This window comes from Calonectris borealis, chromosome 1, assembly GCF_964195595.1.
Source record: "Calonectris borealis chromosome 1, bCalBor7.hap1.2, whole genome shotgun sequence".
Taxonomy (NCBI): Eukaryota; Metazoa; Chordata; class Aves; order Procellariiformes; family Procellariidae; genus Calonectris; species Calonectris borealis.
This window is the reverse complement of record NC_134312.1, coordinates 97,515,692-97,539,523: the sequence shown is the minus strand read 5'-3', so window position 1 is coordinate 97,539,523 and position 23,832 is coordinate 97,515,692. Positions and strand designations below refer to the sequence as shown.

The 23,832-nt window shown below is 43.6% G+C and overlaps 1 protein-coding gene across 22 annotated transcripts in view; it reads right to left on the bottom strand.

Moving 5' to 3' along the window:
• Positions 1–13,911: 13,911 nt before the first annotated feature.
• BBX (BBX high mobility group box domain containing) overlaps positions 13,912–23,832 on the bottom strand; it is a 148,914-nt gene continuing 138,993 nt past the window's right edge. For all 22 annotated transcript variants that reach the window (XM_075168706.1, XM_075168699.1, XM_075168682.1 and 19 more), the window contains 2 exons: positions 23,084–23,276; positions 13,912–20,211 (listed from right to left, as the gene is read on the bottom strand). In XM_075168706.1, coding sequence (XP_075024807.1) covers positions 20,124–20,211; positions 23,084–23,276 — 281 coding nt within the window. In that variant the 3' untranslated portion in view covers positions 13,912–20,123. The remainder of the gene's footprint in view (positions 20,212–23,083; positions 23,277–23,832) is intronic.

Below are 23,832 nucleotides of genomic sequence, written 5' to 3'. Positions count from 1 at the left end.
CATCTGCGTCCACACGGTCTCCTCAGGTCCTTAGGGATGGCTCGGAAGCAAGGCTATGACTGCTCCTGGTTGCAGCTCCTTCCTTTTCAGTAGGAAACGCCAGGTTTTTGTCTTGGGCGCTTGACTGGGCCCAGCCTTGTCCAAAAGCTGGGGTGGGAGAGGTGCCAGCCGCGGCTGGAGAGCTGTCCTCCCGCCAGGCAGCAGCCGCCACTCCACCGTCCGGCCTCCACCGGCGCCGCCTCCCCCGGAATGGACAATTAAGAAGCACACCGCTTGGCTTCAAAACATACAATATACTTTATTGCCTGCTAGATAATCAAAGTGAGGAGTAAACACCATAGCTGGAAAAAGCAGAAAAGGACCAGGAGAAGGAAAAGAATATCCAGTCACCAAACAAGTTATCAGGCAATAAACCATACACAATATAAATAATCTGTTTCCCAAACAACTAAATCTTTATTTTGCTAATGGCCATTATATGGTTAATTATCAGTAGTAAAATCTCTGGATTTCCTTTTCTACACAGCATTAGTAGTAAGAAATATAGAAGGGACTCTGCAGAAAGCAATACAAAGGAGTTATATACACAGGCACCTTCTGTGGAGCAAGAACAGAACCTCATCTAAGAAGGAAGGGCTATCTACAAACCAGAAGACCATGGTAATACAATATTAGCTCAGACTTAGTTTAGCTGCAGCCTTTCCACAAGGTAGGCTAGCCAACTTATGTATACATATATATTTTAATATAGATATATATAGATTTATTATTTTAAAAATAATGTGAACTACCTGTAGTTCCTAGACTAATTTTAAAGAGGCAGTGTACCTTTCTGAAGCTTCATTTCAGGAAGTATATTAAAAATGGTATATAAAAGACTAGCAGACCCAAGCTCGCATATCAACTTCCGATATCTTCTGTCCAAATTTTTTTCTAATGCTATAGCTGCCATCCGCATTGACAGCAATGCCTTTAGTCATCTGGATTGCTATTTATGTTGCTGGAATTGCTACCACTAAGTTTACTGGATTATAGTGTTAGTAATTGTTGATTATAAATAGCAATAATGCTGCAGTACACTGTCAAAGCCTGGCCGCGTTATGAAGATCTAGTCTGTATGTGCATGCAGAGTTTTGTTGTTTAATCTAAAAGAATATTTCTCAGTCAAAGTGCTTCCCCTGCCAACCCCCCCACGTTGTTCAAACCACGTCGCAAGGGCTCCTCTCTCTAAGGAAGATGTGATGCCTCTCACCCCACGCCAAACTCCCAGCAGCCCTTCACGCAGCATCCACCCATCCACCCATCCATCCATCCATCCATCCTATTTTATTTTTAGGCATAATCCATCCCTTCCCAAAGCCAGTGTCCGGAGGGCTACTAAATATGACTTATTAAAATTAAAACCGACTATTAGAGGAAATGCTTTTAACACATTTTGGGCCAGATCTCCAGCTGGGCTATTTCGGCCTCGCACTCCCCACAGCAGGCAGGCAGGCAGCACAGCGCTGCCCGTTGCTGCTGCCCAAGAGCCAAGCCCAAGCCACCGAGCAGGGGACAGGGAGGGGAGAGACGTTTCCTGGGGACACCGTTAGGACCCGGCGAGACCAAGGGTGCCTTTTGTGCCACCCATTTCCAGTCTGCTGCCTGTTTGCACCTTGGGGTCCACTCGCAAAGGCAAAGCGGGAGCATGCGGGTGCAGACGGGCAGCAACTCTTCCCCTGGGACTTTCTATCAAAAACAGGGATCGAGGGACAAGGCCCCTTCCGTAAGCGATGTCATTTTGCTCTCAGCCCAACCCTCCCCAGGCTTTGCTGATCCTGAAATGCGACATCACCTTTGGTCATGACGCAGACGTCACTTAACACGTTCCTTGCCGTAAGGGTTTCTAGAAGCCTCTTCCCAAATCAGTGATGACACCCTGACAGGCAGCCGCTCTACTTCGGGTACCACCCCCTTCGGGTGGCGAGGAGCCGGGTTTGCCTGGAGGGAGTGGCTCAGACCCAGGAAAGACCCGCCACGCAGCAGTGCAAGCACGGGGGTCTCCCGCTCGGGCAGAAAACCCAGGGGAGAGAGGTGGCTGGGGGGCGGGAGGGATTTCCTCTGGCTTCGGCTCTGTTTTCACACGTGCCCAGGTATCCCCCCCAGCCTGCAACGTTTCCTTGTGACCTGCCAAGCCAGGATCTGGCCCGTGTGACTCGGCACGGTCCCACCGGCGCGAGGGACCCTCTGCTCCCCCGGGACCCCCGGCCTGGCACAGGCCACCGGGCAGAAACGACCTCCAGTACAAGCACCGACATCTGACCAAAAGCGTGCAACACACCCTCAACAGAAGGCGCCTTTTGAGTAGAGCAGAAAACGAGTATCAAGAAACATGTGGCAATAAATAAACTGTTTCCCATAATAAGCCTGGCATTTTGCTAGGGGAGCTTAAAACCGGGTATTTTTAAAGAAGGACGCCCTGCTGGAACAGGATGTATTTGCAGTATTACAGAATGAAGGATGGACTCTCTTTAAAAGCGTACTTGTCATCACCACTTGCCAGGCAAACACATCCTTGCTGAATTCAGCATTACCCTCTGCATCTTTGCTTACAAAACAGCAAAGCTGGAGAATTCCTGACTGGTATTTCACAGGGAGCTCAGAAGCAATCGTAGCTGTCAAGCAGCAGCTACCCTTCCCTCTCTTACCCAGGTACCCACCCGGGGCACGCAGGTAAGTACCGTAAGAAGAGAGGCACACACAAAAGCTAGAAGCTGACCTGTATGATGTACATTCTTCTGCCTACATTGGGAAAGCCACTGTGTATGGACGCTGTTTAAAACTCAGTCACCTCAGTTCCTGAATCGCCACAGAGCGTTACTTCATCTTATTTACGTATCTGGACCTTCTTTTCCCTTGGTGTTATGCAGATGGACGTGCAAGCACAGCAGAAGGGAAATGCACCCTTGTTTTGTATTTTGGTAAGAATTTTACGCCCTCAAGGGTTACAGGATTAGTGTAATTTTTCAGCTCTGTTAGTAATTCCTGTTCAGCTCTACAGGACTCAAAGCACATGCTGATAATCAACAGCAGGGAAAATAGCAGAAGCACCCTGCTATGCTGGGAAGGAAAAAAAAGGCAAATTTTAAGAGAGAAGCACTTACATTGGATAAAAAATCAACTAAAGATTCACCTTTACTGGCTGCTCTTGTGGTTTTTTGACTACTGAGAAAAAGGGTGTAATTTGGAAGTCATGCTCCGGTTGATCCGCTGCGAAGTGCAGCCTTTTTTGTCGCTTTTGACTGCAACCTATTTTTGCTTATCCTGGGTAGGGTGGCTAGGGCTGAGCAGGGGCGAGGAAATCAGGGGGAGCACGAGGGATTAACAGTCTATTGGAGAAGGAGAGAAACTGTGAAACACGGAGGAAAACACTTTTCCTTCTCCCGGAATCGCTGAAGATCGTGAAAGCCAGGAACTGCTGAACATACTGGTTAATTTGCAAATGAAGTGCAGTTTGATAGGCATCCACCGTATTTCATAGTTCGTGTGTGAAACCAGGAGCCAACAATTCCTAGCGCTAGGCCATCCTTGCCAGGGCGATTACTGGGCTTGGGGAAAATCAGTTCATCCCTTCCACACACCTCGTTTCCCCTTTTCTAAAAGTGCCATTTCTCCCACTCACAAGGTTGTTGAGGAAACTGCATTTGCTGAATTGCTCCGTTGCACCCGTTTCCTTTTTAGCCATTAAATGCTTTTTCTCTCAACACACTGAGATTGCCAACTCCTGCAGCAGGCTGTCTGTGGAGATACTGCCCTTAAAAAGTCAGCCTCTGGTCGGTACGCAGGTGCACTGGGTTTCCTCAAAGGCTCTTACTGCAACTAAATAGACTTGGGTCCCTCACCCATCTGTGCTCCTTGCCATAGCCGTGCCCGTAACTGGGCCAGGCGTCCCTGGAGCAAGCACCTGTAGGAGGCCAACGTTACTAGGGCCTCTGCTTTGTCCTGCCTATGTTTTCACTCATTTTAGCTCTTCGATACAGCACCCGGTCCCTGCTTTTCTGTGTGTCAGTGCCCGGGTCCGTACCGCCACACGGAGCGGCTTAAAGGGGGCCTTGGGGCCACAACGGCAACTGATGGGTGCTGCACGCCTCCGGCAGCACCTGCAGGGCCACCTCTGCCGCAGCTTGCTGCTGTTTCTTGGGGTTGCAAAGCCAAGGATGTGCACGGCCGGTGCTCAGCAGCACCCCAGCACCCTGCACAGCCCTCAGCGGGGCCGCCGGCCCCTGCATGGCAGTGTGGGGCCGGCAAGGGGCTGCCGTGCGTTGCAGAAGGTGCTAATGCCGCTTGCTGCTGGAGCCAGCGGACTTTGCTGTTGCCTCCCCCTGCCTCCGAGCTGTGTGGTGCCATGTAGAAGAAAAGCAGGACTGGTGGGACCTGGGGCCAGGTCCCAGCAGCACACCAGCATGGCTGGGGCGACCTTCACCCGGTGCCTGGACCATTAGTGTGGAAGGGGTTTGCCGACCCGTTCCTGTAAGTCTACAACTTCTGCTGTTCCCGGAATTGGATATTCAGCACGGAGAAAAGCATGGCCTGTCCCCATGCGACTCCTCGGAAAACCATGGCATCTCCCCGGGTAAATCAGCGCACCATCAGCAAGGGAGTGCACCGCTCCTGCTGACACACTGGACTGGCTCCATTAGTCCCCTAACTGTTTCAAAATTACTCCACTAGTCCTCGTTTTGGAGTTGGAGAGAGTACCGCAGGTACAGCCATGGGTCCCCGTTCCAAAGCGGAGACCCAGGGATGTCCTGGTCCCTGTGCTGCTGACACCATCATGGGCGGCTGTTCCCACGACTCCGGGGGAGAGGCTGGATCGGACAGCAGGCAGGGACCTCGCTGCGAGTGCAGGCGATGCCTCGCCAGCAGCATCCCACCAGAGGACAGCCAGGAAAAGTCCCGAGGCAGCTGAGAGAGGATGGCCACAGAGCGAGGGCAGGCTCCGGCACCCGCCGGCTCACCAGCCTCTCGGCGTGGCTGGCACAAGCACTGCCTAATGAAATGGATGCTGCTCTCCTTTGGTTTCCTCCTGGCAATATGGCTTTAATGATGGACTTGCAGTGTTTGCAAAAGGTACCGAGGAAAAAGCTGGCAAGCTGGGTTGTTTTGGATTGGGTTTTTTTTGGTTTGGTTTTTTTTTTTCCTGTTTCTTTCCTGTCAGAATTCTGTAAAAAAAAATAAAGGCAACTGCTAGATAGAAAACACAGCACAAGGAGAAAGGTCTCTTTGAACCTCTCTGGTATGGCTATTAACCGTCAACCTGACACACCATTCGAAGGAAGAGATTTTCAAAAGCATGGAGGAGTCCTGTGGCTAGCAATAAGGTTGGGCTGGCGCTCCTTGAAAATCTCGTCTCAGATTTTATCTGATCATTATTTCTAAGGTTGCATTTATAAAAAGAGCTAAAATGCTTCTCTACCTAACATCTTTTGAGGACACCGTCTTTTTCTCCTATACTCCAAAATTTTGTACTTAGGCACTGGGGGAATAAACCACCCTCAAAATGTAAAGATAGTCAAGCACTGGAAAAAATGACATGGGGCAATAGTTGAGTCTCCACTACTAAAGGATTTTAAGGACAGGTTCAACACCCACCTGTCAGGTATGCGGTAAGTATAGCTTAACCTGCCTTAGGGCAGAGAAACTCTCTAGCTGACATCTCCAAGTCCCTTTTGGCCCTGTGACCCTGTGCCAAGTAAATACCGCCAAGATCTCATCCTGCCATGACCCGGGATGTGTTTAATATCTTGACTGGCTGCTCGGTTTTCTGCCTTGGCTTGCTCTTTGCCCAGGAACACACAAAAGCTCTTCAGACATCCTATTAAGAGTCAGCTTACATCTTCTTCACAAACCATCAAAAGCCTGTCTACTTTTACAGTCCCCCTGAAAAAAACCTGGGGAGCAGCAACAGAGAAATGTTCACCCTAACATTCCAAAAGCTGCCACGGAAAGCTTTCCTTCAGCCTTTTGTCGTCTTGAAAAATGTTGACCGAACTGTTGGCAAGTTGGCAATGAGCAAGAAAACCCCCCACTGACAAGAATCGCTGACTCTCTTAAGTATTTTCTGCTGGTTCATGCCGATAGCTTGCACAGGCTGGACATTCAAAGAAAAAAGAAAAACAGCCAAGCTAGGACCCTGGGACATTTAAGAGGCTCTCACAAACATCGAGATGAAACATAATTAGGGAATACCAACACTACTGCGAAGATGATCTGCGACACTGCAGTTAATGTAATACGATTGCCCAAAGCTGACCTCACACACCGAGCTCCTATCAGCTGGCTTACAGTGCGCAATTAATATGACAACATTAATAGCAATTAACTTACAAGGAATGAAAGGAAGCGAATAAACAGCAGCAGCGGCAGCACTGGTCTGCCACACTCACCTATGGATGGCCGTGGGAATCCATCTGTTTACCATTTCTGCAGTGAACAGTTATTTTAGCAGCTTGCTAACCTGCCCTCACCATAGACACGCAAGTGGAAAGGGCAGAATTTGATGCTGGCCTTTCCTATAGGCTCGTCTGCACCCTGCGTTATTTTTTTCCCCCAATTTATAAATCTCACGTGGGTTAAAAAGACCATCTAGCAACACACTTAATTATGAAAGTCTGCGGCACCCTTCCCGATTTCATGTTTCTTGATGAAATCAATGCCCAGTAACAAAAACATGAAGATAAAAATGTCTTTGCATCAGCAATAACTGCACGCGCACAGGGCCTTGAGGCAGCCACCACCGCAGCATTTCAAGGAGACGGCCGGAGATTACAAGGGCAAGTATCCAGTGCTGCTACAGCCAGCATGAAACCTTCGACTGTAACAACTCAAAACCAGGGAGAACTGCCCACCCGACACAAGCTCTGCCACGCAGAGTGCCTAGGACAGCTTTCAAACAGAAGTAGGCGAAAGATAGAGAAATTAAAAGTAACATTTTACTGACTGACCAGACATGCAGAGCAACAGCCGTTACTTCGGTACGTGAATCCTGCAGGCGCAACTCTTCCTGCAGCTTTCTGCAGCGGGCACTGAGGGGGTCTGTCCGCACCCTTCAGCTGGCACCCCCATCCGATCCGTTCGGATGCAGCGGGGCTGCTGCGCCCCGCTTCCCAACGGCCAGGGTGCCTGCTCCGGAGGGAAAGAAATTCTGTGGTCCTGACGCCGCAGGCTTCCCCTACGCGTACCTGTTGGCTTAGGTGAGGCTATATGGGCAAGGAAACTGGAAAAGCTGGTATTACATTTATTTGATCTGAAGGTTTCTTGAGTAATTATGGAGAAAGAAAATTTAATTGTCTGGGGACTTTTTTTCCCTCTGAGAAAGAAATTTAGAAATGTGGCGAGAGTTTCACTTTGCAAGTTAAGGCTTAGTATAAGTTAACGCAAACGTCATAGGTCTAATATGCCGTGCTGAAGGGGGTTTTGGTTTGTTTTTTAAAAAACGCATGCGACTTCAAGGTACCTTAGCTGCTATAACAAGTCATGCACTAAAAAATGAACCAGGCCAAATCCTCATAAGCTGTGAAACTATTCTCAACAATAGACTGTTAGGAGAAGGAAATAACTTATCCTATTTCAAGAGCCTGCCGGGTTCCCGACACTGGCGCTGCTTGGGCTTTTCTACAGAAAGCCGGGGTGCAAGAAGGGCCCGGGGAGCCCGGTTTCGCTGCTGTACCCACTTCGCTGGAGGATCCCACCTCCTTGTGCCTATCTTTTTTGCAAAAGCTGCGTTTGATGTTCAGCCACCGTTGGGGAAAACTGCTGTTAAAATACCACTAATTAAAAAAATGTGGGGTTTTCAGAGTTGTGCAGTAGCTCGGGAAGGTGTGGGACACTGCCCATCCTACTGAAAATTAGTGGAGTGTTTTGCTACTGCTGACCATCAAGTTTTTAGCCGCTCGAGAAAAGCGAGGAGAGGAAAGGCAAGATGACTGAAAAGGAAGGTGAGAAACTTGTAAGCGGAGCTTGACATTCCCAACATAAACAAAACATACAGCGAAGAGATTTGTCTCTATCAAATGAAAAGCATTTTCAGTTGGACAGTAGATTTGACAAAAGTGACAAAAAATAACCAGTTCTTACTTTTAAACAGCTTTTATACTATTTATGCCCCTTCTATCTTGATGGCAATGGATTTCCAACGGCTGAGATTTACGGGACGGTGGTTTGATGCCGAAGGCAGCTGCACATTCCAGACATGCCACCACGTCCTCCCGCAAGCACCGCCAAGTGTGATGGGCCAGTGCTGCCAAAGGGCTCCCATCTAGGTCTGAGGCAGCGCGTGGCATCTAAAAAATGACATCCGCCATTTGCTATTTATTTGAGGATTGTTACACTTAATTTTATTTGTGGTTTTATTAATCAAAAGTAGTAAAAAGTTACTCATCTTGCAAAGCACTTGGAATATTTTCTGAATGGTCTGAAAGCCCAGGAATTTTTATTTAAGAATACATTTTTATCTCATTATTAAAGATACTTTTAAATCCCTGCTGGCAACCCTTGGCTGTCAATTATAGAATCACTTTGCCAAGGTGGAACAGCACACGTATTTTTTGTCTAGGTTTTTTAAACTAGTTGCAGATTAATAGAGTCTGTGAATATGAAACTACTGCTTTTATATTGACTCTTACGTATTACGATGTTTTCATGGTTCTCACACATGAAACATATATCATAAGTACAAGTCTCACGAATTAGTTATTTCAGAAATGCATCTGCATATATGCTCTGTGTTTGAAAATGCTAAAATAAGGACCCAGCCCTACAGATAATCTGGAGATTATTGTTCTTCTAACCACCCGATGACCAAGGTATGTCAGGTACATTTTGCCATCTGGTGGATACAAAAATCTGTAAAACATATATATACTTTCCCCTCACTCACTTATAAACCCCTTGGTTTATAAGAAACCAAGTGCACAGTGCACGCTGTGTGAGTAGTGCAGCTGTCAGAGCTCACTGCAGCAAACACCGTGTATTCCAGGCAATTTTTGTATAAAAGCCATAGAAGACTGAATGGTTCCCGTTGCTATGAGTGTATTGATGCAACCGAGTAAAATTCTGCTTCACTTTTGTAAGGACTTGTTATGAGCACCCTCTATTTCTGCGGTTCCCAGAGCCTGGCCCAGGCGAAGCAGCCAGTGACGGAAGGACAGACGGCCCCTGAGTGCAACGGGGTCCGTCCCAAGTGCCTCGCTCAGGCTTGCCAGTGCTGCCACCATACAACCCACACCCCGTCCTGCGAAGCAGGCAGTAACTGCACTCAGCCAGCCCCAGGAGGCAATCCTGGCGGACCTCGAGATCGCTGGTTACCACTTTATTGCCTTAAATCTAGTGGGGCTGCTGCACCTGCCAGTGGACAGCACCATTGTACCAAGTATCGCTGTACTACAGCTGCGACTGATCTAGGAACCTGTGACCATCTTTGTATCCAGCTCTAAGTTAAAAATGCTGAGTTTCAGAAAACCAACAAACAGCAAATACTCGGGACAAGGAGCACAGCGACGGAGCCTCCCGCCGCAGCAACCCTCAAACTCCCTCTGGCAAGAGCACAGGGTGCCAACGACAACGTGTTGGACTCAGTGAATCAAATGGGTTTAAAATACAGCTGCCCTGACCTTTAAACCATAGGCTCTTCTGTTTTCCCCTCATGCAAGTCAGCACAATTACACTGTGAACCTGTGCTGATACCCGCCAACAGCCTGGCTCCTAGGTCTGCAGTCACGCACATCTTATGAGATCCAGCATGACCACATGGCATCCTTAAGCAGCCCTTCTTTTCTAAGAGATTCCCTTGCTGGCGTGGATTTCTGCATGAGAATTAAGTAGTTATCTTCACTTTAAAAGATCGCAGAGCTGAGTTAACTATATCCTAAATACAGTACACTAAAGATAGTTACTGCTAAAATGTTTTGAAAAAAAATAAGTACCAAGATTAAACAATTGCATAGCGAATGCTTCCAACCATTACTTTCCAGGGCAAAACTATGCCCTGTGCCAGCCAAGCACAATATATTTTCCTGAAACACAGCAGGAAGAATTTTCTTAAGCACTGATTAAAATGATGATGAGCACTTAGTGTTATTTATGACATACATACAAGGAAGCACTTAGCAACACTTATGCCATGTGCCAAATACATCTGTCATCTAGAAGCGAATGGGATGGTTTAGAACGGCATCACACCTCAAGTAGCTCACATATTACTTCTGTCTGAAAAACTATTGCTGCAGTCACTGAAGCAAAACAGCAGAATACTGAAGCATCCATTCCAAGCCACAGACAGAATTGCACTTTCTCCTCTTTTTTTTTTTTTCTGACCGGCTGGCAAACCTTGCTTTTGAAACTGGAACCTCTTGAAGGTTGATGGAAATAGTCCATCTGTTGCGATGGTAATTTCCCTGCCACCTTACTTCCGTTAGAAAACACTGCTCTCCAAAACAAAAGGAAACCCAGCTTTGTTGCTGTAACCTGTCAATCTCTGCGCACAATTTACGTAGCTGCTCTCACTGCAGACACATTACGCCCCTCACTCTCAAACCATCGCCTACCGACACCTGGAAGTTCACGAAGGTCCGACTTTACTGTCGAGTTCCCAGCTTGGTTTGTTTTATTTTGTTTTAAAAAATTGTATCTGAGCAGCTGCGGGCAAAAAGAGGTCCCAGCTGCACGGACAAAGTTGTTGTGGCATCGAAACACTTTGCCATCCTGAAGGGGAGAGGCTAGGAGGCTTGTGGGGAAAGAGCCTCCCTCTGCCAGAGCCCTGCTTCACCACAAACGCCACAACCGGGAGTCCGGGCAAGGTTCACCCACGGGCAGGAACGGGTGTTTGACCGAGCCAGCGAGGACCAAGCCAGACGGAACATCTCAGCCAGTATTACTGGCCACTGACACCAAAAATAAATCTCATCAACTACTGACAGATTGGGACTACCTGACTTCTGAATTCTCCTCAAGTCCTGAAAGATGGTCAGATGTTTTAATAAACCACAGTGATAAGACAGCAGCATTTAGAGGGCCCCAATTAGAACAGAAATCCCATTACCGTAAACTTTCTGAGGTTGGTATCTGAGATACTAGACCTTGAAACTTTTGGCAACATGCTGCTGAGCTTTAGGACCTCCAGCAGCAATATCATTTTAAGAATCTCACTCATGAAAACATCCAGGAATCAAGATTTTTCATACTAGGAAAGCCTGAAATGAAACCATAACTAGGTGTTGACCAGCCATTAAGGGAACCCGATGTGTTATCAACATTCTTCTCACACTAAATCCGAAACACAGCACTAGGAAGAAATTTAACTCTATCCCAGCCGAAACCAGGACATCCCCCCAGACCTTGGAAGGACGGTAATTGATGCTCAGATTGATCTGACTGGAGCTTGATGGTCTGCCACAACTGGGAAGCCTTTGGTAGGCCATGTATCTACCTTTAAGATGTACTCCAAATACTTCTTTTGGATCAGAAGGACATCTCCTGAGAGCTCTATTTTTTTTCTCCCCCCCCGCCCCCTTTTTTTTTTTTTCCTTAAACTGGATGCTGTTTGATGGCAACACTGACCTTATCTTAGTGTGCAAACCGTAATAAATGCACCTGACACTCTCGAGGTTACTTCTCCATATCTAAACACTAAGGTAACAAAAGTAATAAACAAAATGCTAAAGAATGGATTAAAGTATTAGGTATTTGCATTCAGAAAATTACACTTCGGTGCTAAGCCTGACGCTCTAACTCAATTAGTTCCTCTTGTTTCATGGGCTGACAAATAGGTTGAAGGGCTGCTCTATATAGAATTTACTTTTTTTATCACTTTATATAGGCTGGATTTTCAACTGGAGTTTCAGCTGGGGTTGAGACAGCTACATCTTGTGCTAGCTTACTTCCGCTGAAGATCTAACATTATCTTCTCCTATCAGAAAGTAACTAATGAAGCCCAGCTGAAATCTAGAGCACATTTTAATTATGACTATATCAGAGCTCAATTTCTTACTGTTTCTGTGCCAAGAACAGCCCACAAAAAGAAGCTGAAAGTAAATAGACGGTAGGCGTTTTATCTTACAGGTTTTATTTCTGAAAACAAAACAAAATAGAACTTTGCAGCAGATATAGGAACGCATCTCGTATTTTGTTACAAAGTGCTAGTATCCTACCGAAGAATCGACAGCTTCATGAGCTATAGCATGGCTATGGTATGCTCAAGTACACTTTGTGTCTCACTTAATGGTGTCACACCGCAGGAAAAAAAAACTGTTTGAAAGCAGGGTTAGCTGCACGTTAAAAAACCCTGGGATGAACAACGAAAAGAAACCAACAAATGGTATCAAGGGGAGAACGTTGGAGCGCCTGGCAGAAGCACGGCACTTTAGGAGAATGATGCCTTTCTGCCCTGTGTTTTTCTGAAAGTATTAGTGGAAATTTATCTTACCTGACAGTTAAGAGAGTGTCAGTGTAATGCCATGCAGCTGCAAGAAGCAACGGGAGTGAGAGCTGGGTAACAAACTAGATGCACCGAGAGTTAGCTGAATTCAGCAGGTGTTTTGTTGGAAGAACACAATGAGAGCAGATGAAAAAAGATGGGAGTTCGAGGAATGAAGATGACTGTTTTAAGGTAATTTGGTAATGAAAAAGCCAGAATAGTGACTTCAATGTCCCTGACTGGGCATACTACACTGAGAGAATATATACTTCGTAAGAAGATTTCGTCCAGCTTTTTTTGCTCACTGAATCAGAGCTTTTCTCTCCCTTCCCCTTTAACGGCCTTTACACGGCCTTTAATGCTGAAGCTCTTCCATTCCTGGTGTTTCTTTGCAGACATACAGATGTATACCCAGTAAAGGCAGTGCAAGATTGCATACATTTCTTCTTCCCTGAGTAAATGGCACACAGTTAAAAAAAAAAAAATCCCAAAACAAAAAACCTAAAGGCTTCCCTTCTGCTACTTTTGACTCACAGACAGGAGTTCTGCTCCCACGTGAACAACTGGTGTCTACTGGCTTCATGAAGTCTACTTGGGTCTTCTGTGATCAGAAAAATACATTGCAATCAAGGAGGCTTCAGGCAGCCAAGGCCAGGAAAAGACAAGATCCCCACCAGCCTAATTTTCAAGCCTCAAGAGGGTAAAATATATGGGCAGAACACAGTCCTGGTTTAAATAAGCTTCCAAAGCAGTGGGGACCTTTGAATTTAAACATTGATGACACTTGCTACTTATTTCCAAAAGAGAATCCATTTCTGAGTAAGTTATCTTAGTGTCCAAAGACCAAAAACATAGCAAGGGCTTCTTCACGTAAGACAACTTCTCTTAGGCTTGTGTGGACTATAAATGAGCTTCCCAATTGTGCAAAGATGACAAAATCCAGAAGCACAAAGTGGATAGCTGGAAAGCGCAGGAGAAAAGGCAAACTTTTCCCCCACAGCCCAACTGCACTGAGTCCTGGCTCTTTCTGTCCCACAATCTCCAGCTTTATGCCGATATAAACCCATTGAATTCTGGGGCACTTGCATGGGTCTACGGATCTTTCCAACAATGTCAACAGTGCTGAAACAGGCTCAGAAGTTTCGAAAAATAAAATGGAAGCTCCCGTTATAGGCATGTGTAAGCAAGAACAAAGGGGCAGAAGTTCTTTGCAAAATATGCGACATCTTTATAGCCATTGTGTAGAAGTTGCATGGATGATCTGACAGGAAACTACAGCTTACAGTTCTGAGGATCCATCTCTGGGTTTTGGGATCTTCCATTGTCAGGTGGAAAATGAGCTTGTTTCTTTTTAAGTATAAAAAAGCCAACAAATTCATACTGTAGCTAAAAACAAATTCTGCAAATACTGCTAACTCAGCCATATGTTAAAGTAAACAATCATTCGATAGTAAAGCAGGTGAAGTATCAAAGAAGCTCCATTTGAATAGTATTTATTTGCAATCATTAGGTTTAAATGGGAAACTGTTTACAGGCACACACTAGATAACCAAAATAGAATGAACATAAAGAAATCTATTTGAATGTCCTTTTCAAATATTTCAAATACTTTATTAAATATTTTATTCAGTTTCATTATCACAGTTTAATGTACTTTAGCATGTTATACACATGACTTAACATGTGCACTTAAAAATATCAAATTAGAGGTTTTTGAAGAAAGTATGACATTCTATAAATGTGCTTATTGACTTTTAACTACATACATCTAAGAAGGCAGTAGCTCTGTTATACCATTGATGGAGATGAACTATTGTAAGGCATGTTTACACCAAGCTCTGGAGAGAATAAAGCCAAATACTGGGTCAAAATTCAGTGGAATTACGTGTGAGAACAGAAGTTGAAGGATTGGGCCTTAGGAAGAAAGATCATAGCAAATCAGTTGTGTTAAAACTGTCAACAGATACTGGTTATTAAAAGCAAGCACTGCTGAGGAAGAAGGTTTTCATAGCATCCAGGTCAGCAGGATCTGTGGGTTTTTTTCAGGTGTGACTTTGAAAAATCACACCTTATGGTGTAATGTGAAGCAAAGAGACTGAAATCTAGGAAGAAAACTGGAAAACTATCGTCTGAGAAACCTCATGTTGTTTTATGACCTAACGTGGGAACACTTTTGTACAAAGAACACGTACAAGTCACTGCCCGTCGATGTGTGTGTGTGTATGCGTATGTATACATACACGCAGACACATGCACATATATGCCTCTCTTGCTTTTGTAACCTTCACAGCCCCAACCACTGATGAAAGTGTAGCAGTCTGTGGGAGAAAATAAGGTTTCAGTTGCAGGGGTGAAAAGAGTAGATTAGACCATTACATTTGGAAGCCTAGTTAGTTAGCCTGTACAGGTGTGTTTTTTTCCAGTAGAGTACAGTGTGGGTCTGCTGGTATACAGTAACAGTTAAGACCCAGAAACTACAATACAATTCTTTGGAAAAACTCAATAAATGTTAAGCTATTTGCAGTCGTTTTTAAAATTCCATGTCAATGAAGGCCCTGGGTCACAATGACGTGCCTCCCCCAGGAATATCACGCAAGCCCAAGCTTAACTCCAAGAGCGTAGTGGTCCGTAATCGTGGCTCCTGCACTGTCACAGTGCAAACAACAATGCTGCCCCTTAAGTAAGGATGGTTTTCAGCGTAAGCTTAGGTCTGTTGCTGAGTGGAGATCTCATGTCAAGTCTTCCTAGATTTCTGCCTTAGAAGAATTAGTGGGGGGACATAAAATATACATCCATTTCATAAGCTTCTTCAAAGTTGTCAATTCAATGGAAAATACTGAGTGTATATAAATGACTATAATAGTACTTAGGTGAGAGCATGAACCTCACTGTGCCTTTTTATTGGGGAATTCAGGGGAGGAGGCAAGTAACTCTTTCACAGACTAAATGCACTCGTTCACGGCGCTCAGTGTCCTGAAGTGCCTCAGCATCCTGGCAGCTGTAGGTGACAGTTCCACAATATGTACAAGGTAAGGAGAATGCCACACGTATTACAAAACATGGCAAAGATACCTAGGAGCTCTACAATCTATCAAACAAGCACGGCAAACAAACGGCATCTAATGGATAATGTATGGTATACAACACATAAGTTGCACAGTTATGTTTCCTTGCAGGATTGCAAACGTAAACTCCAGAGTAAGTTTCAAGAGCAGCATTTGGCTTACTGCGTCACCTCTGGCAATATCTGAAGTCCACCACCCCATAAGCACTGCGTTTTCTGCTGTTAACAAAAACCGATCTTACTGAACCAACTGAGCTAGCGGGCCCACATCCTGCAACCCATATGACTATGGCAGAGGTTAAACAAAAATGCTCCAGCAACATAGTTTGGCTACCACTGTATATTCAGCCTTTATGTTGTCTGCACTATATAAACGTTGCTCTTGCAAAATAAAGCACACAGTGATATACAAATGGTTTCAACGGCTGAAAAGATTACACGATCAAGCCTGAAAGTAAATGGAAGTTAGCGAAAGTAGTCTTTTAGGAGAGGTAGCCATATTAGACTCAGCATTCAAAAAAAAGGGAGTGCACTCAAAGGGTCAACATACATTATAGTCTCTTGCAGACCCATCATGTTTTTGTTTTTCCTACTTTTTTTTTTTTTTGCAGAATGTACCCAGGCGCACACGCACACACGCATACACACACACACACACACACGTGTCTCTCTCTCTTTTCCTAATTCCCCTGTGTTGCCGTAACTTTGCCATACTGAGAACAAAGGCCAGCTTTCCTTTCATCCCCTCTTAGCTGTCCCACGTCTACAGCTGTTGCCTTCAGTCTGTTCAGTATCCGTACAGTAGCTAAACACGCAGTGGAAATTAAAACGGCTTCAATTTGATATCCTGTTCCAAAAGATAACATCCAAACTGCAAGGCATTCCCTCGTTCTGATGTGAGTTACAACTCTCTTGGGTTTCTACTTGATACAAACTGCAGAGTGCTCTTCAGCCTTGTGCTACAAAGGCAGCTTTCACCCAAATAATAAAGACCAAAGCTGGAATTTAAACACCACAAGTTCACACGCTTCTACCAGTCCCTTGTTCCTGTGCCCCTTTCCAACAACGCTTATCACTTTAATTTCAAAAGTCATGCACCAATGCTATAAAATAGATACCCAAACTACCAAGAAGTCTCTTGCTCATGACTTTGGGATACTGTATTAGTATAAAAGAGCATTCAGTCATCTTAAATAAATATATTCTATTTCTGAAATCACAGCACATTCAAGGGTAGTTACTGCCATAAGCAGAGCATTAAGTAATCTCCATAGATGTTTTTAGAATCATAGAATCATTTAGGTTGGAAAAGTTGGAAAAGACCTTTAAGATCATCGAGTTTTGATTGATTTGGTCTAATATCTGGAAAATAACCTACTGTGGGGATAAGAATCTGCATCTCAAATGTTCTGCAGAACATTTTTCCCATATTTGTATACAGTACTAGAACAATTAAGAAAACATTACAGTAATTTTCTCCCAGCTGCTTAGATCTGTAGCTTCGGCTACGACAATGTATTTTGTATACCTCAAAACTACACATGAAATATCAAAGATCACTAAATAAATAAAAGCCAAGGAAAACTGGGACAGTACTGCATTTTACACTTGAGACAAGATTCCCCCCTCCCATGGGTAAGTCACAGAGGACGACTACGGTAAATGCTTTTCTTTTTTTTTAAAGAAAGATTTATACACAGGTTCAGATCCAGAAAATAATGTGAAATGCATAAATATCGATAGCTTTAGCTAAGTTAAAATGGGTTCAGTAAAGTATGATACAACATATTCAGAATAAACAAAGCAGGAAAGCATCATATTTTGGTTTGCTTGAGATATACATAAGGTGCAACAATTTCTTCTCTAGAGGCATTTGTGGACAATGTGTTAACGGGTAACAGTGTTTGCTGGTATACTGAAGTACACACAATAGCAATAAGATTTTCCAAAATGAAAGCAGCTGAAATTAATAAAAATTAAAACAAAACAAACAAGGAAAAAACCCAACCCCAATACAGTAAGATATTGGTCTGAAATTTTTGTTGTGCTAACAGACTTTGTTACCTGAAAATACTGATACCCCTTCTAGTAGATTCAGGGAAAATTCTAGCTACTGAAATCAAGACATCACTCAGAGAACCAACAAAGGCAAATGCCTAGTGAACTATAAAGCTTTGCAGGATTTCTGCTACTCTCAGTGCCTAATCGCTTAAAAATTAAGCATATCTACAAAAAGGTTTGTAAGTATCTGAAAACAGTCATATCCAGTAAACTGACCCAACCCTACCCCCTCTCTAAGGGAAAGTCAAGGAAAAGCAGATCAAGTAAGATATTAATTCATATAGAAAAAAGTAATTTTCTGTTTCTTTTAAAAAAGGTACCATTAATATACAGAAATATCTTCAGGAACAATATTGAAATTTAAATCGAGGAAGGATGGGGTGCTTTGACAAAAATATATCTACTCTAAAGGTTTCTAGAGAAATAAGTTAGTACCATTGTCAACGTGAACGGCCTGCACTGTAACATATTTGGATTTCAGCTAATTATAAAGTGGTCCAAAACTCCAACAGCCACCTTGCTGTGACCCAACAGCTTTAAGTCTTTTAAGTTTTTCCTGTCTTGTTAAAATAACTTATAAAACTTTAATAAAATCTTATTAAAAATACTGCCATAGGCTGCAATGGCATTCTAGGGGCTCTTAGTCATATATTCACCTGAAGTTTTAAAAAGCCTTTTCACTGATTCATTGGCTCGTAAATTTTGTTGTTCTTTTGTTGTTGTTCCCTTCTTCCAACACATGCATCCTCGATGGTGCTGTTTCAGTGACACTTCCCCAGCCACCTGCCTTTTATCAGACCTGTAATCCTTTGTTACAACTCGTGTGGTATGTTGTATATTGTTTCCCGACACTGAACCAAAGACTTTCACTTAACTACAACAATGACAGGCTAAACCTAGCAAGCGTTAATAGAGTTACGGTCCATATGGCTATTACATCAAATTAGTTACAAAATAACCCCAAAACACATTATCAATTCAGTCAAGTATAAATAAGAATGCCTGATAGAATGATGTAAACTCGCATCATTTAAAGACTTAATTCAAAGAACTTCAAACTCAATCTAATACTATCAAAAGTTCAGCCAGTATGACGAAGACTAATAGAAAATTATTGCTGGAGTCCAATTTGGTAAATTGTTGTGCTACAATGCAAAAAGTAGGGAAACATCTTGTGCTATAGAAGAAGTACCCTGTTGAATTTGTAGCTTTAGATCAATTACTAGTGATCGTTTTGCATCTGTTGGTAGGAATCAATGCTTGGTTATACAATAGTGTAAGTCAAGATAGCAAAGATAACAGGTCAAGTGATACACTTGACCTGCTTTCGGGATGTATTCATGAGAGCAAAACGCAAATATTCAACGTAAGCAAAGACAGAAACTGGCAGATGGATCTGTCTGGTAGTCTGAATTCAGTCAAATGTTACTCTTCGGTTGTAGTTTATCTGTATACAACCTGCCACTTTACCAACACAAACTGTAATTGGCCCTTTACGCAAATTCTGAAGCCGATTTGGACTGTGCATAGTAACTACAACGATGCCAGTGTCTGTAAAATGTACAAGGTATGTGTGTCGGTGTACATGTATATCGAAAAGTCACGGGTTTAGGTTTTTCAGAACGGTGAAATAATACTAAGGTCACTTTTGAAAAACGCATTTGCAGTACTTTTTGTTTACAGGAAAGTTTCACCAAGTCGCTCAGATATCTATGCAAAAATAAAGGAACCCTCCAAGGCATGAAAGACAAGTCAATTATCTGCAGTATTTTCTTTTCCTTACACCACTCCTTTTTCTAATGCACATCATCCTGGTTATTCAAAGCTAAATTAAAAAGAAACAAACCCAAACATAGCCTGTCAGAATTTTTGCCAGTAAACTCTACCACTCTGGTGGCAAATATAAAAGTGCAGAACATCTGGACCACATGGCTGCCCAAACACCGCTAACAATGGTACATCTGTCCAGGCTGCCTTGAGTTCTCTGGAACAGGTTTTAAATTCATTCTACAATATAAACGTAGGCATAACCTATTAATATAAACCATCTTAGAACTTAAATCTTCATGTACAAAAATGACTAAGAATATCTAATAATAACTAGTGCAGTGCGTCAGTGTTTTTGTTGTTGTTGGTTTTTTTTTTTTTTCTCATTTTCATTTAGAATAACTAGCTATTATACGAAACTAGTTGCCATACTCTCTGGTTGGTAAAAGAGATGCTGTGTGAGCTAACAGTAAAGGCAGCCTTTTTCACACTAACCACCTATTTACTGTTTAAAAGCCTTCAATAGAAAGCAAGCTCTGGGATCATTCCATTTCTGTTCATTAATAGACAATTAATATCACCCTCCTACATACTGGGTTCCGATTTGAGGACCTGGCCCAAGTTGCTAACATCTGGCTTCCAGTGAATTCTGGGCCACTCAGAGCAATAAGCACTTGCTTGCAGTCTATAGTTTCCATCATATGGACTGACTACCTTCCCTTGGTAAAGACAAGGCTAGGATATTAGGTAAAGCACAATGTTTTACAATAAAGTGGAGCTTCACTGGTCAGCGCAGGAAATAAGCACTGGAGCCTGAGACATTTCATTTGGCTGTCCGTCATGTGGGAGAGGTGTGGCCCTCTGACTTCTGCAAAAGAAGAAAAGAAAAGCCACCCATTATTTGGAGCACGGGAGGTGCTTTTATCAGACCAGAAAGGATGGAAAGCGGCATGTGATACGGTTTAACATCCGACATTACAGCACTGTAACTCCCTGCTGCTACAGATGCCCAAATACCGCTGTCACACGCTCTTTTTAGAGGTATTTCTGCAACAGTAACACAATATCCCAAGGACAACCTACGACGCAATGCAAAGTCAGGCAAAATCAAGACGTGATGGTATTTGACTACAGAAAATAAAATGCACGGCTGAAGAGTAAGTTAAGAGCGCACAAATGCTGTTACCCATTTTGTAAGGGAGTGGCTTCTGCCTTCAGAAGCAGAGAGTACAGCCCATGTGTGGCAAAAGAAGGTAAATGCAGAGAGGCATATATCATGTTAATGCACGTCAATAGCCAGCTTTTAAGCAATATGGAAATATACTCATCAGCAGAGTTGCACATTGGGATTACTCCAAGTTTCATGACTTAACACTTCATCAGCCCAGCACATCATCTCTTTCATTACTACAGCAGTGTTAATTTACAAATGATCCCCTAGCACAGGGTATCATAAAAATAAACTGCACCAGAATAAGTGCTGGAAATCAACATCAATCATTGTAGCAGATGGACTTGGGAGAGCTCCTTTGCAGCTTGCCTTTTAAAAAACATATACAAAGCACGTCACCGCCTGTTATCTAATCTCACAAATCAGGTTCTATTTTTGTTACAGCATGTGTCATTTACAGCAATCAAAATCTGGGGCCCACTTCTTATTTACACAAGGGCCATTTTACCTCAAGCTGGCACAGCTAAGACCCCAGCAGAAATGGGGGTACCAACGTGCTTCGCACAACTGGAGTGCAACGAAGTGACCTTGGCACAAAATGCAGCTCAGGCTCACAGCGCTTAACTGGGGCATGCACAAGGTAAATAAAGCTAAACAGAAGCCTTAAAATGAAAGCCACGCTGCCACTTCCAGACAAGCTCTATTTACAGTTAAAAAGGAGTTTGGCTTCCATGGCCCAAGGCTGTGAAATTATTTAATAGTTAAATTCAGACACTGAAGAAACACATCAAGCAAACCTCTAATGCTGTTCTTCTCATTTCTGGCTATTTGCAAAAAAAAAAAAGTGAATTGCAAAAGATAACAAACAGTAGACAGAGTAGAAAATAGAGAAGCACCTAGCCCATCAGATTTAGGTTTCTGTTTTGACTTCCATTTGCCAAGTCTGCGAGAGACATGGCTAAGTTTCTACGGGGAAAGAGTCCTCCCCTGCTGTCATTTCCCCCCAGGGTGATTACAAGCTGGAATTTGCAACAGTTGCTGGACATTTGCTGGTTTGCTGTTTTCAGCCTCATGGAAGGTGCTGCATTGCTCTAGCTGCACGATGAGACGGCAAAAGGTGGGAGTAAGAAAGATAAGAAAGACAGACCCAAACAGAAGGCTATGCAAAACATTAGCTCGCTTCAACAGGGACGAGAGGAGGGCAAGAACTCTTAGAGGAACAAAGAGAGAAAAACCACAGCAAAGGGAATCCTGTTGCTCTTGTGCAATTCTGGTCAATGTTAGTGGAAATCAATGAAACCACAAGGGTGTGAGTAAGAGCAGAGCTTAGCACAGCACTTCCCCAAGTCTCACTTCGTGGCTTCTGACCACAGAAGACGACAGAAACGAGTTCAGACTTTTGCTGTCTTGATAGCAGACATCTGTTTTGCAATGCTGGGAGGAAAGGCCAGGCTGACTGCAGTGTGAAAACACTTCTCACCCAAACCAATGTTGCTTAAGCAAGACAACAGCTTCTGTAGGGAAGAGCTAGCAGGCTGGGTTCAGTTGACTTTTTTTCTTGTAGGGCCCCTGAGCTTCTAAAAAACCTTTCAATGTTTGATGCGCAGCCTGAACACACAGGACTGGGTTGGCCGACGGGAGCCACGAGACCAACAGTAAAATGACGTTGTGAATGGTTTCATCAACCGCTGCCTTGTGGAGTTTCTTAGGCAGCCAGCAATCTGTCAAATGCCATTTGCAGAGGCTGTGATGGTTTCAAAGTGGCCCAGCATTTCCTCACTGACTTTCCACTGCAGGAAAGGATGGGGTTTCATCTCCAATAAGCTGCAGCATCAAAGAACAACACTGGATAATTAAGAACCAAGGAGGAGTTGCTGTCATTGGTTTCCACCCATCGCAAGTTTAGCATTGCAGGATTTGACCACGCTGAACTGATCCAACAGCCCTAAGTAACCTGCACATTCTCCACCTTATCTGTACGGACAGTCTACTCACTAATTGAGAGGACCAATCCAAACTAACGTGGCTTTCCATCACCCAGAGCTGTTCTGCCCCATGCCACTCTGCAGACGCTTTGCCTCCTACGCAGCAAAGCAGAAGAGTAAAAACAAGAAGTTAACTTTCTTCAGCCATGAAGAAAGCCATTTCATATAACTTCAGCCACTTCAGCTGAAGTTCTATGAAATTCTCTCCACGGTCTTAGGCCACTGAAAAATGCAAATCAGCATGCGATAGTTATTTAAATCCGCTATTATCTGACAAATGGCATCTGATAATTAGAAACCCTCAATCATTAGGATCTCAAGGAGCATAGGAACCTATTTATATACAAAAATTGGTAGGTAAGCTTACCAGGAAGGATCATTTTACTGACTACTGAAATAGATTACATTGTCATTTAGGTGAAGACTTAACACTACAAAGCAAGTGGTGTAAAACAGACATTCATAGAAAGCTGTGGAAGAGGAAACACAGGCCAAATTAAACAGTCTGAAGTTCACATGCTTTCTGAACGAGCTGGCAGCCACATACTATTCACTTAGACAACAAAGGGAGAAGAAAACCATACCTGTGTACGTTTTCCATGGCTGCTACTTCTGCCAGAGCAGCTAAGCTAAAAAATGCAGACACTGCTGGCATATCTGATGTAATACTATGATTTTCTTCTGTCTCTGCACTTCTGGAGCATTCACTGTTACAATCTGTTTCTGCACTTGACGCTTTTTGAAGAGTACTTTGTGGCAGCTCTTTTGGCTTCTCCTCTGCAATAAAAGAAAGTTAAGCTTGCAAATCTAGCCCTTAAATTCACAGCAGCCCATCGATATACTGACTAGTCTGGTGTTAAGAGAATCTTTACCTTTAGGACTTTGATTTTGCAAGTGTAATCATGCTGCAACCTCTTCTGAGCCAAGCTATTGGCAGAAGCACAGTACTAAGGTTTATGAAGCAGTTTACTGATTTTGCATTCAACTGAGTTTGATCTTTTAGGTCAGGCAAGAGAGCTTTTGTGTACGTTTTAGATACAGAAGTTCTGAAAGATTATCTTAACTGCAGAGGACTCCTGCAAGGACTGTGGCATTGACTGTCATATTACGGAACTGATTTTTACACCCTATAACTAGGTGGATGCAGTGGAATTTCTTTGCTGGACTGGAAACAAATTATGAAAGGTAACTGTCTTCCATTTCTCTCTATATCAGTTCTCAGTTCTTAGAGAGAAATATCCAGGGAGAGAAGACAGATTTGGGCATTCCAACAAAAGAAGTTGGCCATTATGGACTCACTGATTTCCCAGTTGATTGATACCTGTATTTTAAA